This window comes from Phaseolus vulgaris, chromosome 5, assembly GCF_000499845.2.
Source record: "Phaseolus vulgaris cultivar G19833 chromosome 5, P. vulgaris v2.0, whole genome shotgun sequence".
NCBI lineage: Eukaryota > Viridiplantae > Streptophyta > Magnoliopsida > Fabales > Fabaceae > Phaseolus > Phaseolus vulgaris.
The window spans coordinates 1,273,513-1,286,608 of NC_023755.2; the positions used below are offsets into that span (position 1 = coordinate 1,273,513).

The 13,096-nt window shown below is 30.0% G+C and overlaps 2 protein-coding genes across 2 annotated transcripts; one reads left to right on the forward strand and one right to left on the reverse strand.

The window, feature by feature from the left end:
* Window positions 1-3,369: 3,369 nt before the first annotated feature.
* LOC137834688 (cysteine-rich receptor-like protein kinase 10) lies at window positions 3,370-8,227 on the forward strand. Its single transcript, XM_068642821.1, has 8 exons — window positions 3,370-3,906; window positions 4,099-4,493; window positions 5,754-5,876; window positions 5,959-6,128; window positions 6,220-6,430; window positions 7,036-7,273; window positions 7,372-7,522; window positions 7,854-8,227. The coding sequence occupies exons 1-8, from the start codon at window positions 3,521-3,523 to the stop codon at window positions 8,160-8,162; spliced, it is 1,983 nt and encodes a 660-aa protein (XP_068498922.1). The 5' UTR covers window positions 3,370-3,520; the 3' UTR covers window positions 8,163-8,227.
* Window positions 8,228-10,179: 1,952 nt separating this feature from the next.
* Window positions 10,180-12,872, reverse strand: LOC137836193 (probable pectinesterase/pectinesterase inhibitor 21). The gene is made up of 3 exons (XM_068645045.1): window positions 12,794-12,872; window positions 11,442-12,465; window positions 10,180-11,101 (listed from the first exon to the last, which is right to left on the reverse strand). The coding sequence occupies exons 2-3, from the start codon at window positions 12,451-12,453 to the stop codon at window positions 10,365-10,367; spliced, it is 1,749 nt and encodes a 582-aa protein (XP_068501146.1). The 5' UTR covers window positions 12,454-12,465; window positions 12,794-12,872; the 3' UTR covers window positions 10,180-10,364.
* Window positions 12,873-13,096: the final 224 nt, after the last annotated feature.

A 13,096-nucleotide genomic window follows, 5' to 3' on the forward strand; every position in this document is an offset into this window, starting at 1 on the left:
ACTTTAATGTAATCAGAATTGTTTATGCCTCGTTCGGCATCAGAATTATCTTATTACTTTAATGTAATCAGAATTATTTATGCCTCGTCCGGCATCAGAATTAACTTACTATAACGAAATCGCAATTATGTATTACTCGTTCGGCATCAGAATTATCTTATTACTTTAATGTGATCAGAATTATTTATGCTTCGTCCGGCATTAGAATTATCTTATTACTCTAACGTAATCGGAATTATCTATGCCTCGTTTGGCATCAAAATTATCTTATTACTTTAATGTAATCAGAATTATCTATGCCTCGTTCGGCACCCAAATTATCTTATTATACCATAATTGGAATTATTTGTGCCTCGTTCGGCATCCACATTACCTTATTCTTTCGAAAATCGAAATTACCTATGCCTCGTTCGGCACCCGAATTCGTAAATCATTACTTTCAAACCACGTTTAGAAATTATCGTTCGGCCTACGCACTACAAATATTAGCTGAAATTATAAAATATTCAAAATGCAAGTGTATATTGCCCACATGTCGGGCCCAGCAATTTTCTATGGCACATTGTTCATTACTCTTCAAATGAGGCGTCCGGCTGTGGGCCAGGGGTCTTCGCCTCGGCCTCCTCATCTAAATTATCATCGGGGTTGACCGGCACCAGCTTTCCATCAACTACTATTTTTTTTATGTCGTACCGGTCGTCCTCCAGGGGTGCTCCATGAAGGCAGGCCGCTTTTTCGATGCCTAACCGAAAATATTCTTCGCTAATGCGAACGTCCCGTCATTCCGTTAAATTTAATGTCTGACACCTCGAAAGGCACAACAATCATTACGACTCTTCGGCTTTTATTCACCTCGAGCCTGGGGGGCAAGTGTACCGGTAGGCACCGACCGGCCCACCGGATGCACAATAAATGTAAGGGCATTTATGTAACAAGCTAAGGTGGTTAAGATACACCTCCGAAGAATAAGGAATATGCGTTTAAAGAAGATATGTTCCCCGGGTATTCCGGAGCACGACTGGCAAGACATATCCATAACCACCCTGAGCCCAAGGGACAGAAAGCCCATTAGGCAACCCTATAAATACTGTGATCAAGCCAGAGAAAGGTACGTTTTCATTCACTTACGAAACTGCGCTTAGAATCTCATACTTACTTGAGCGTCGGAGTGCCTTCGCAGGTACCCTCCCCCGCCCGACCGAAGTGGATAGCACGAAGGGACGACCGACCAAAGGAGACAGCAAGAAAGGACAATCGACCAGAGGAGAAGGAGATCAACACGTCAGCAATTACACCACGTCAACCGACCGTGCCTGGGCTCCATCTCTCCACTCAGGTACATATATGACTTATATTTAAATAAATAGAAGATTGTGTTAAGTTGTTTTTAATTTTATGTTTGGGTGTTATGTTTAAACATTTTTAATATTATTTTTAAACGAGTTAAGAGTAAAATTTCAAGTTTTTTTATTATGATGAGATATCAAATACAATATGTAGTGAAATATAGAAAAAAAAAGTACTAGTGCATAAATCAAAATTTGATGTAACGCGTCAATGAATAAAATAAAAATTACACGTTGAATCTTTTACCAATAGTAACATGAAGGTGTCAGTCATAGTTAAATAATATATATTACATGTGTTAAAATATGTATGCAAATTTCATAATTTTTTTTTGGAATGAACTATATACTAAATGAATAAATCAATTACCTCGTAAGAGATAACTTTTATATTAATTTTTTAATTATTACTTTTATTGATTTATTGATTTTGTATATACAAATAAAGTACAAGTAAGAAATGAAGTAAGAAAATGAGTAATAATCACTAAAAGAAAATCATTAAATTCTATTATTAAATAGAATTTAAATTTAGTCAAATTAAATTATATACTATTTTAAAGAGTAAAAAATTATTAGTATATAAAGTAATTTTTATTATTAATAAAAATTTATAAAATAATTTTTAAATTTGTATCTAAATTAGTTACCCTACTAATATTTTAGATTTATAAATTAGTCTTTACAAAAATAATAGAGACTAATTTAGAATATAGAGTAGTTAGTAGTTATCTTGGTAACTAATAGTTAGATATAATAATTAATTATTTTAGTATCTAAAATTAGTGTTTATTTAATGATTTTTGTGTGTGTAGTGATTAATTACTATATTTACTAAATTAGAGACCATTTTATTATTAGTATCTAAAATAGTTTCTATTATTAATAAAAATTTATAAAATAATTTTTAAATTGGTAACTATTAGCTACTAACTACTTTATATTCTAAATTAGTCTCTATTAATTTTACATACTTTTGTTAATTTTATATAGAAATAAAATAAGAAGTTGTTAAAATGATATATTGAATTATAAGATTATGTATTCTATTGTTAATCTTCTTTTATATCTTAACTTATTTTCAACCAAGGTGACATAAGATAATTTGTCATGATCATTTAACAATAATTTTTAATTGTGATTAACAATTACAAGTTTTCAATATAATAATCTACTTCAACTTTGTCCCTTTATTATAAGTATTCATTGATCACATGTATTTTTCTTACAAATATTGTTATGTATAAAACAATTAAACAGAGGAACTAAAATAGTTTTGAACTAAGAAAATCCAAAATATATTTATTAAATAACTCAACTTATCCTTTATTCTTAGGATTTTTTTTATTAGTAAAAAATAATAAATAAATATGAATCAATTAAGGGATGATTCAATCTTTACACAGAAAAAAATATATAGAACATGATTCCTTACTTTATTTCAAACTCCATCTACTTGTTTTTCTTATTCAAATTTATGTCTTAAACCTTTGGTTTGTCTACCTTCAATTTAGTTTTGGTTTTAGCTTGTTGATTTATGGTTTATGGAAATTTTGGTAGATTTTAGAGTTTTTTTAGCTAATTTTCTATTGACTGACTGTTTTTGATAAGTTGCATAAGAGTTAGTTTCCTCCTCAAGTGTTTCATATTTATTTATTTATTATTGTCGATAAAAAATTCTATTTCAAAGTCTCAATAGTCTTATATATGATGATGTAAAATGTAAAAATAAGATGATTTTTCTAATCAATAGGATTTAATAATAAATCAACAGATGATTCATCTACTTCAAGTCATTAATATTTCAATATTTCATTCTTGAATTCAAAGTGGTTCTTTCTTCAATTACCTATGACTTGTGATGCTTTCATATTCTAGAAAGTTAGCCTGAGTTGAAACCAGAAAGCACCACTTTAATATTCTAATATGTCAGGGAAACATGAACAATCATCCATTAACCACCTTATTCAACATATCATTATAAATTCAAAGTAGAACATTTCTTCACTTAGCTCATGTTTTTGGCAATTGACTTTGAACACACACACTCATTTTTATACATATACACCTTTTTTTATTGTTAATACTCTACTATGGCAATCCTAAATTGTCCTATATTGATACTATAATTAACATGTTGCTATGCCAATAGATGATTTCATCACTCAACAACAATGGCAACAAGAATCCCAAGATTTGTTGGCTTCTTCATGACCCTTTTCACCATGGCAAGTGCACAATCTCTGAACTATGTGAATGATGACTGCCACAACTCAACAACAAAAGAACAAGCCATAACCCTAGCATTCAGAACCAACCTTAACAGCACCCTCTCAAGGCTCTCTTCTGATGCTGCAACAAGCAAGGGTTACAACCACACCACCACAGGAAATGGCAGCACACCGGTTGATGATGATGCTGTGTATGGCCTCTATGACTGCAGGGGTGATGTCACAGGACCCTTCTGCCAGTTCTGTGTCTCCACTGCAGCCTCAGAGATTCTCCAGCAATGCCCTAACAGATCCTCTGCTGTCATATGGTACAACTACTGCATTCTCAGGTACTCAGATTGAGTCCAATGTCCAACTACTTGTATTAACGTACGGTAGCAAATCGTTGATTTCAATATAGTTTGAGAGTTCGAATATCTGTTCCAAATGTTTGTATAGACAGATTACATTTGTTGTAAGAGTCTTAAAAAAATTGTTTTTTTTTATTCAATTTATTGATTGTTATTAAAAAAAATTATCAGGTACTCAAACAACAACTTCTTTGGGAACCTTACCACAACCCCATCATGGGAAATTGTGGAGGCCAAGAACAGCACTGACCCAGAAGAGCTTCAGAAAGCTGAGAGCTACATGCAAAGCTTGAAGAGAGAAGCCACTGTGGAGAGCAACAAGTTGTATGCAATGGGAGGGTTCAATTTGAGTGATGGTGAGGAAAGGTATGGGTTGGTGCAGTGCAGCAGGGACCTCACCAATGATGAGTGCAGCCAGTGCTTGGATGCCATGATACAAAAAGTTCCTCAGTGCTGTGGTACAAAGAGATCATGGCAGGTTTTGGCTCCAAGTTGCCTTATAAAGTATGATGATTTCATGTTCTACCAGATTACAGATCAAACTTCTTCTCCTTTGCCTAATCCAGGTACATATATAATTACATAATCAAGATCACTTTGTTTAGATAAACTTTTTATCAAACTAAAATCATACTTACATTTAAAATTCATATGGGATGATTTTGAAATTATTCATGTGTGATATGATAGTTGAAATTTGAAGTCTTAGATTTCATTTATGTGTGATGATAGTTGAAATCATTTGTGTGTGATGCTAGATCATTGTTGAAATCTCTAGGTGAGTTGTGAATTTTCATTTTTCATTAAGAAAAAATCATACTTAGATTTGATGGTGAATGTATTTTAAAGATTGTGAACTTGTCCTAATCACAGATCAGTTTTTCAATTTTGTTTACTTATTGGTTTGTTCAATTAGTAACAGTAAAACACAGTTATGTGTAACTATCAAGGTAAGCTCTTGATTAAGTTCTGTAATAATGACAATAATAAGTGTTCAACAGACTTGACTTTTGAACATGTATGGCTTAGAAAACATTTGTGTTTGATAGAGAAAGCTTGCATTTAATTTATTGGTGAAAAGACAGCTTCACTTTTTTTTTAATTGTGAATCATTCTTCTTGTCACTTTCTATCAGAAAAGTATTCATATCAGATTAATATTTTTATTTATATTTTTCTAAAGTATTTCAAATCACCTCAAAAATATTGAAAATGATTTTTCAAACACTGGACATCAGCATGGGAAAATAATATAAATAATCAGAAATATAATATTTATGTGTAATTTGTCACTGTTTCTGTTTCACTTTAAATTTGTAGAAATACTTATCTTTGTGATAGAAGATAAATGGGCTCATACTTTTGGGTGAGTATTTCCTACACTTCAATAATTTTTTCTACATTTTTTTAACCTTTTGAATTGATTAATTTAAAATATCAAATTACATTTAAAAGGGCTTAAATATATATTTTTTTCTGAAAATTTTTGTACTTAAAATTATTATAAATATGCTTTTAAAATTAATTAATAAAAATAATAATAAAATTAGTATATCATCTATAGTTAAATGGGAATGTAAAGCTTAGACAATGAATGCATTTAAATTAAATTCTAATAAATTTATTTTTATTTTCTTATATTTTGATGATGGAAAACAATATCCAAACAAGAATTATAAATATATAGTGTCCTTTAGTCATATTGAATCCCTAAAAAAGTTGGAACTTTCTTAAATTATAATTATATATATATATATATATATATATATATATATATATCAGAGAAAAGAATTTGCATGTTCATATTTTTTACTGTTGCACTTGCAGCTAAGAAGGGAGGTTCCATTGGCTCAAAAACATTGATCATAATCACTGTGAGTGTATTAGTGGCACTGATTTTTCTTTGTTGCTCTATCTACTACTTGTGGAGGAAGTATGTGACAAATAAAGGTGATTACCATTACATTCACATTCTGAAAGCATTCATCTGTGGAAATAAAACAAAATACAAACTAAACAGTTTCTTTGGTAGATGAATTGATATCAGTGAACACCCTCAGATCTTTTCATGGCTATGTTCAAAGAGAAGAACCACTGAATGTAGACCTTCCAACAATCCCTTTAATCTGGATTCAACAGAGCACTAATTACTTTTCAGAGTTCTCTAAATTGGGAGAAGGTGGATTTGGTTCTGTTCACAAGGTGTCACTGAATTTTGGATTTGTTTTCACAATTTTGCTTTGACTCTTTCTTGGCATTATCCTTATCTGACCTTTTCATGATTCTGTTTCAGGGTAATTTAGAAGATGGAACAGAAGTTGCTGTCAAAAGACTCTCTAAAGCATCTGGTCAAGGTTTGGAGGAGTTCAAGAATGAAGTGATCTTCATAGCCAAACTGCAACATAGGAACCTTGTGAGACTCTTGGGGTGCTGCATTGAGGAAAATGAAAAGCTGCTTGTGTATGAGTACATGCCAAATTCTAGCCTTGACTCTCACCTGTTCAGTATGTTTTGACAAAACTTGATCCCTTCACTTTTTATAGTCCTCATTGTTTCTACAAGTCTATAGAATACTGCATGATTCTTGGTCTCATAAAAATGGCTAGAGGGAGATTAAGTATGGCATTAGAAGTTGCAAGAGAATTTCACGCAACTCTACAGAGAACATGCTAATAGCAAAGCTGGTTTTGCAATAGGAGTTTGGAGGTGTAACTTTTGTCAAAAACTGAAGAAACTATATTATACCTTTCTGTGAAGAACCATATGTGTATGCATATATGATGAAACATAACCACAAAAAATTATTATTGGCATTCTTCCAATTCTGACACAAACACCTTGTTACTAATAGCTTTGGTGAGAATTATTACTTTAAGAATATCCAAATCTTGATTATCTAATTTTCTGATACATGTATGGTGGTGTCTTGGTATCTTTAATTTTGTACATTGTTTCTGGTGTGTGTCAGAATTCAATGAGATTTCTTGAATAGACAAGAAAATAAATAGTTTCTCATGAATCACACAAGTTTCATAGACAAGTTGGTCATGGTTTTGTATTCCACATATTACAGTGCTAACAACCCTTTCCTCTGTCACTTGCATACCAGATGAGGAGAAAAGAAAGCAACTAGATTGGAAGTTAAGACTGAGCATTATTAATGGAATTGCCAAAGGACTTCTGTATCTTCATGAAGACTCCAGACTTAGAATAATACATAGAGATCTGAAAGCCAGCAATGTACTTTTGGATCAAGAGATGAATCCAAAAATATCAGATTTTGGGTTGGCAAGAACATTTGAAAAAGGCCAGAGTCAAGAAAGTACAAGGAGAGTTATGGGCACCTAGTATGTGTTGGTGGCAACTGTTCTATATCATGACACATTAATAATATGTAATCAATTACACAAATTTGCTATGCTAAGTGTTTTTTGATTTTTAACAGTGGATACATGTCTCCAGAATATGCTATGGAAGGATTATATTCAGTAAAATCTGATGTCTTCAGCTTTGGAGTTCTTCTGTTAGAAATCATATGTGGGAAAAGGAATAGTGGATTCCATCTTTCAGAACATGGTCAAAGCCTTCTTGTACATGTGAGTTTCATGATATCATAACATCAAGAAATAGATACTAAAGAGATATTTTTGTGAATTTCTAAACAGTTTTATCAGCTCTGATCCATCTTCTTCTGATGCATCTTTCTAATCCATCTTAATCTATGTTAATAAGTAAGTCTAACTCAATCTTATAAAACAGGTTTTCACCATATAGTAACGTGAATTTTTAACATTTTTCATGAGGCTTGATGCACATAAAACAATTTGTATAACATCATTTTTTTTGTGTCTGTTTCTATAATATCATTATTTGATTACATCTGAAATTTCTCTCTCAGATAGAAACAACATTTCTCTTTGCATGCAGAGTTGGAGACTTTGGGGTGAAGGAAAAAGCTTGGAAATGTTAGATCCAATGCTGGAAAAGACATACAAAGGCAGTGAAGTTATGAAATGCATACACATTGGTTTGTTGTGTGTTCAAGAAGATGCAGCTGACAGACCAACCATGTCCACAGTTGTTGTCATGCTGGCAAGTGACACAATGGCACTTTCCAACCCTAATCATCCTGCATTTTCAGTTGGAAGGAAGACCAAGGAAGAAGAATCAACATCAAAAGGATCCAAGGATCCTTCTGTTAATGATGTAACAATATCAAACATTTTACCAAGGTAGTACAAGAAGAAATTACAAGTTTACTACAAATAAATAAGTATCTTAAATTTTCATTTCTTTACTACAAATTAGTTGTTAAACTTTATCCTATTTACTACTAAAAATATTTCAACAAGAAAATCATGAAATAAAAATCAGTTTTAGAGACAAAAAAAAATTAGTTGCTATAGTGACTAAATTAAAAATCATTTTTTTAGTTTGTAAATTAATTTATATTATTATTAAATAGTTTTTAAATTGTTATCTAATTAGCTACTAAGGTTTTTGTTACCAAATTTAGAATCTAAATAATTGGTAGTTAAAATCTTGGTAGCTAATTACATACCAATTTAGAAATTATTTAACAATAATAGAAACTAATTTAAAAATAAATAAAAAAAATTATTTATTCTTTTATTATAGATTATATATTATCAATGTGCCATAAATACATTATATTAATTTCTTTTAATGTAATTTTTTAAAATTCAAAAAAAATATGAATGATGTGTCTTACACAGAAAGATCTTTCAAAGAAAAATTATGCTTTCTACTTAAATAATATAAATTTACTTAATTATTATTATAATTTAATATATCATTAACACTTCTTTTAAATCATAGAGAAGTTGAAACATACAACACCCATAGTTGTTTAGTCTCTCACTTAAATAAGGATTTATTATTGTAAAATTATGACATTACAAATTACTACTTTCTTGTTATAACATATATGTATATAGAAATATATATTACAATTTATAATGATATTTATAAATATACCATATATTAATTGAAAAATATATAACGTTTATAAACTTACAATTTAATAATATTATATAAAAAAATACGGACACATGCATTTCCGCTTAATTATAAATAAAGAACACATATATTTAGGTATTACACGTAAAAATATGCTACTTTGTGGCAACCATGTAGGGCCAATATTTGACCTTATTATATTCAGTAACCATATGTTATTATTTAGCAAATAAATATTATTTATTTATTTACTTGTGATGTCAATTTTTTTTAATGAATATTGAAAGATTGGTCTAATCATGAAATAGAAATTAATTTTAAAAAAATAATAATTAATTATTATAAATTATGGTACTTAATTAAATACCAATTTAAAAACTATGTATAATAATAAAAATTAATTTAATTTTTTTTTAAATATTTTTAAAATAATCTCTAATTTAGTTATGTTAACTAATTATTTTTTGTTACTAAATTTAATTTTTATTTGATAATTTTTTTATTTATTTTTATATTTAAATTGACAAATATATATCATTTCAAACTTAACTTTTGTATTTTATATTATTTAGATTCATCTTAATTAACTTTATATTTTTGTATTGCTTTGATGTTAAATTATTTTTTTTAATTAAAACTTTAAACTCTAAACCTTAACGATAAGATATTTTGGGTTTTGATGTTATACTTAAATTTCACAAATGGTGTTTTGGTTCTTCTTGGGAGTAAATCACAATGCTATATTAGAAATAGATCTTAATGATTTCCACTTTCAAAATTATATTATATTATATTTTTTTTTAACAAAAAAGTTAGAAGTAAAAATTTATGACATTATCTGTTTTTATTTTAAAAACTTTATTTTTAGTAATTACATAAGTTTCCTTTATAAAAATATATTGTATGATTATTTAAAAAAAAAATAAAAGAAAAATTAAGTGTAGAGAAAGAAAAAAAAAAGTAATACTGAGAGAAATTGACGAAGCCATATACTTTATTAAAATATAAGTCATTAAAGAATTATACTTAATCTACATTTGTGAAGTAGTTATTCAATTTTAGAAAATATTTTAAATTCAGACTTGATTTAGTTTCTATAGGAACTATATACAAAAGAGTTAGATTAAAACTCTAACTATCATCAACTCTGTGGATGGATAAAAAACTTTAATTAGTTTTCTACAAACTCTTCGTTATTTCTTTGTTATTAATATTTATCTTCATTCACTCTCAATTCAAAGTGACAAATTCATATAATAAAAATTAAAACAAATTTTTAATGAGAAAGTCACTACTAAATTGAGTATACAAAAGAATGTGTCAATGTGTTGAATCAATAAAAAAATATTATTATTTTCCAAAATAAATCAATAAAATAAAAATAATCAAAGAATAGAGAAAATCCTAAACATGATATTAATTAATAATTTTTTTTTATAAAAAAATTCATCTTTTTTATCACCAGTCAAGTATCGTCTTCTTGTGCCTATAATGTTTGGGGATGCCAGGGAAGTAAGGAATCCCAGTAACCTGAATCCAGTTAGTTCCATGAAAGAACTTAGAAGGTGAAAACGAATGTGCGGCTTTTGAATTGAGATTCCAAATCCCAGACCAATTCACACGCTTGGATTTGTCTGAACCAGGGCCAGTATTGTGATACTCGGCATAAAAGCAAGTATCCATACCAGTAGGGCCTTCTGGTCCTTGCCATGGCAAATACCCGTCAGCATGAATCAAATCATCAATGTTAGTATCCATGATAATGGTCCTAGAGTAATTCTTCCATGGACGAGCTAGGTAAGCTTTATTCTCAAATCTTACTGAGTAAAACTCAGGGTCAGACACAATGGACCCCCCTTGGATTACTATTCCAGATGGTTGTTGTTTCTCTTTTCTACCTTGTGCCGTCACAATGCATTGTTGATTTTTCATTGGCTTTCGAACCACAAAAGTGCAATTTTGGAAAACAGCAAGTGCATTTCCAAACACAAAGTCGATGGTACCTGAAATGGTGCAATCCCTATAGAATTGACGCATGGTGTGTACATAAAGTGTATCTTGATACCCATCCATTGAACAATTGTAGAAGATAGACTTGTCTGCTTGGACTCTCAATGCCACTGCCTGATGTTTGTGAGGTCCAGCAAAGTTCTCAAATCCCATGTTGATGGCCACAAAGTAATCTCCTTGAATAGCTGCATGGATAAGGCAATTAATTAGTTTATTCAAACATCAAAAGTTCCTTACATTTTACAATTTTTTTATACTTTTACTCATTAAAACTTTTGTTTCACTAAATTTTATGATTTCATGTTTATTAATTAGTTTATTTTGGATCAATTTAAAAGAGTTCAAAAGGAAACATTATATTTCCTTAAAATGTTAAAAAGGAAAAAGACAATTCAAAAAGTGAATTAAATTTTATGAAAAAGTAGCATATGACCTTTGTATGAACACAAAATAGTGTGATGGAGAACATCATTAAAAAAAATTGATCTTATTTTCATAAGCGAGTAAACATGATAGCAGACATACCAACGGTGGCAGTTCTATAAGTGTTGATTCCATCAATGAAGTTTTTGTTTCCTATTATTCGTGTCTTTTTTCCACCATCACCAATGAAAACCACATGAGTCATATCCTTTGTAACTTCAACATACTCTTGGTAGGTGCCCTCCTTGATGTAGATCACAAATGGCTTTTTATTTTTCTCAGGCACTTGCTTCAGTGCCTCATTAATGCTTTTGAAATCTCCATTACCATCTTGAGCTACTGTCACATTAAGCTTGTGATTAAATAAACTTGTATTTGCATTGGGTAGTCCTTGATGATCAACCCATGAAGGTGACTCAGAATCTTGAAGGAGGCGACGTCCGAGTAATTGTGTGACATTCAAATTTGTAATAGTATCACCCAGTTCTGTTACAAGGGCAAGAGCATTGCTACTCATATGCATGCTTGTCATTAATGAATCCTTCATCTTTTGACCAGCTTCACTAGTGGTATTATCAAACCCATCCAAGCAAGTGTCTTGGTATGTAATTGCACCACTAAGCCAAACTTTTATATTCATGAGGATTTTCTCGATATTTATCAGCTCAAACTCGCTTATTCCATCAATTGACCTTGACAACTCCCCAATTGAAAGATCCATGAGTTGTTTGCATGTGTCAAGTGCCATCTTGGCTCTAGGCTCCTTCTCAACGTCATGCAAGAGATTAGTTTCTTTGAGTTTATCACCAATTTTTGTAATAGTTATATTGAAGGCAATTTTGACAAGTTCTCTTGGATCTGTGGTGTTTCCAGCCCCTGCTATGAGGCTTTCTTCACATTCTTTCTCATAATTTGTGGGATGACAAAGACTTTGGACGGCTTTTACGGTGGAGGCAACATGGTTCTTTTTGTTATCAATATTCTCTTTATCACCATTTGAACCATTATCAATAAGGTTGATACCAAATATGACAACCCCAACTATAGCCATAAAGAATAAGGCTGAGACACCAATGATGATTCTCTTTCCTTTATTTTCATTTCTCTCAGACATTTCAAGTAGCTCCTATCATATATGGATTTAGTGTAAGATTAGTCGATGTGAGAAAATGAAAATAATCATGATTGTTCATAAACAATGTTATGAATTCTAGATGTTTGAAGTTTTAAAATTGTCATTGTATCATCTTTTAGTAGTAGCACAACATCCAACTAGTCATCTAACATTAACAACAATTATGAAGTAATAAATTATGTTATAATTATTTGCATATAATGTCATCATCAACAAATTTGGAAAATCTAAAGATATAAATAAAAAAAAATTCTTCTTTTAAAAGATTCAAAATCTAATAGTCGCATATGCATAAAATAATCATATGTGAAACAAGAACCTTGAACAGAGGTCGAGAGAAATGAAAGATCTAACAAAGTCTTTGAAAGAATTTGTTTTCGTATATTGAGGTTCATAGTAAAGAATTATTTATACACACCAAAAATGGTATTTAACCCCTAATTAAGTTGAATCATTCCAATGCAATTAGTGTTTGTCAAAATGCCAAATAGTTTTCTTTTCTAAAATAAGAGTAACAAACCCTAAAACACCGTTACTAAGTTTTATACATAGTTGGTGTTAGTGTAATTAGTGTTTTCTTAAAATGTCAAATAATTGTATCTTCTAAAATAAGAGGAATGTA

Excerpts from the sequence above, each read along its gene's own strand:
- LOC137836193 (XM_068645045.1), bottom strand. The coding sequence starts at position 12,453 with ATGTCTGAGAGAAATGAAAATAAAGGAAAGAGAATCATCATTGGTGTC. Across the intron at positions 11,102-11,441 it reads TTATAGAACTGCCACCGTTG|CTATTCAAGGAGATTACTTT; the intron begins GTATGTCTGCTA and ends TTATCCATGCAG.
- LOC137834688 (XM_068642821.1), top strand. The coding sequence starts at position 3,521 with ATGGCAACAAGAATCCCAAGATTTGTTGGCTTCTTCATGACCCTTTTC. Across the intron at positions 6,431-7,035 it reads CCTTGACTCTCACCTGTTCA|ATGAGGAGAAAAGAAAGCAA; the intron begins GTATGTTTTGAC and ends CTTGCATACCAG. Across the intron at positions 7,523-7,853 it reads GTCAAAGCCTTCTTGTACAT|AGTTGGAGACTTTGGGGTGA; the intron begins GTGAGTTTCATG and ends CTTTGCATGCAG.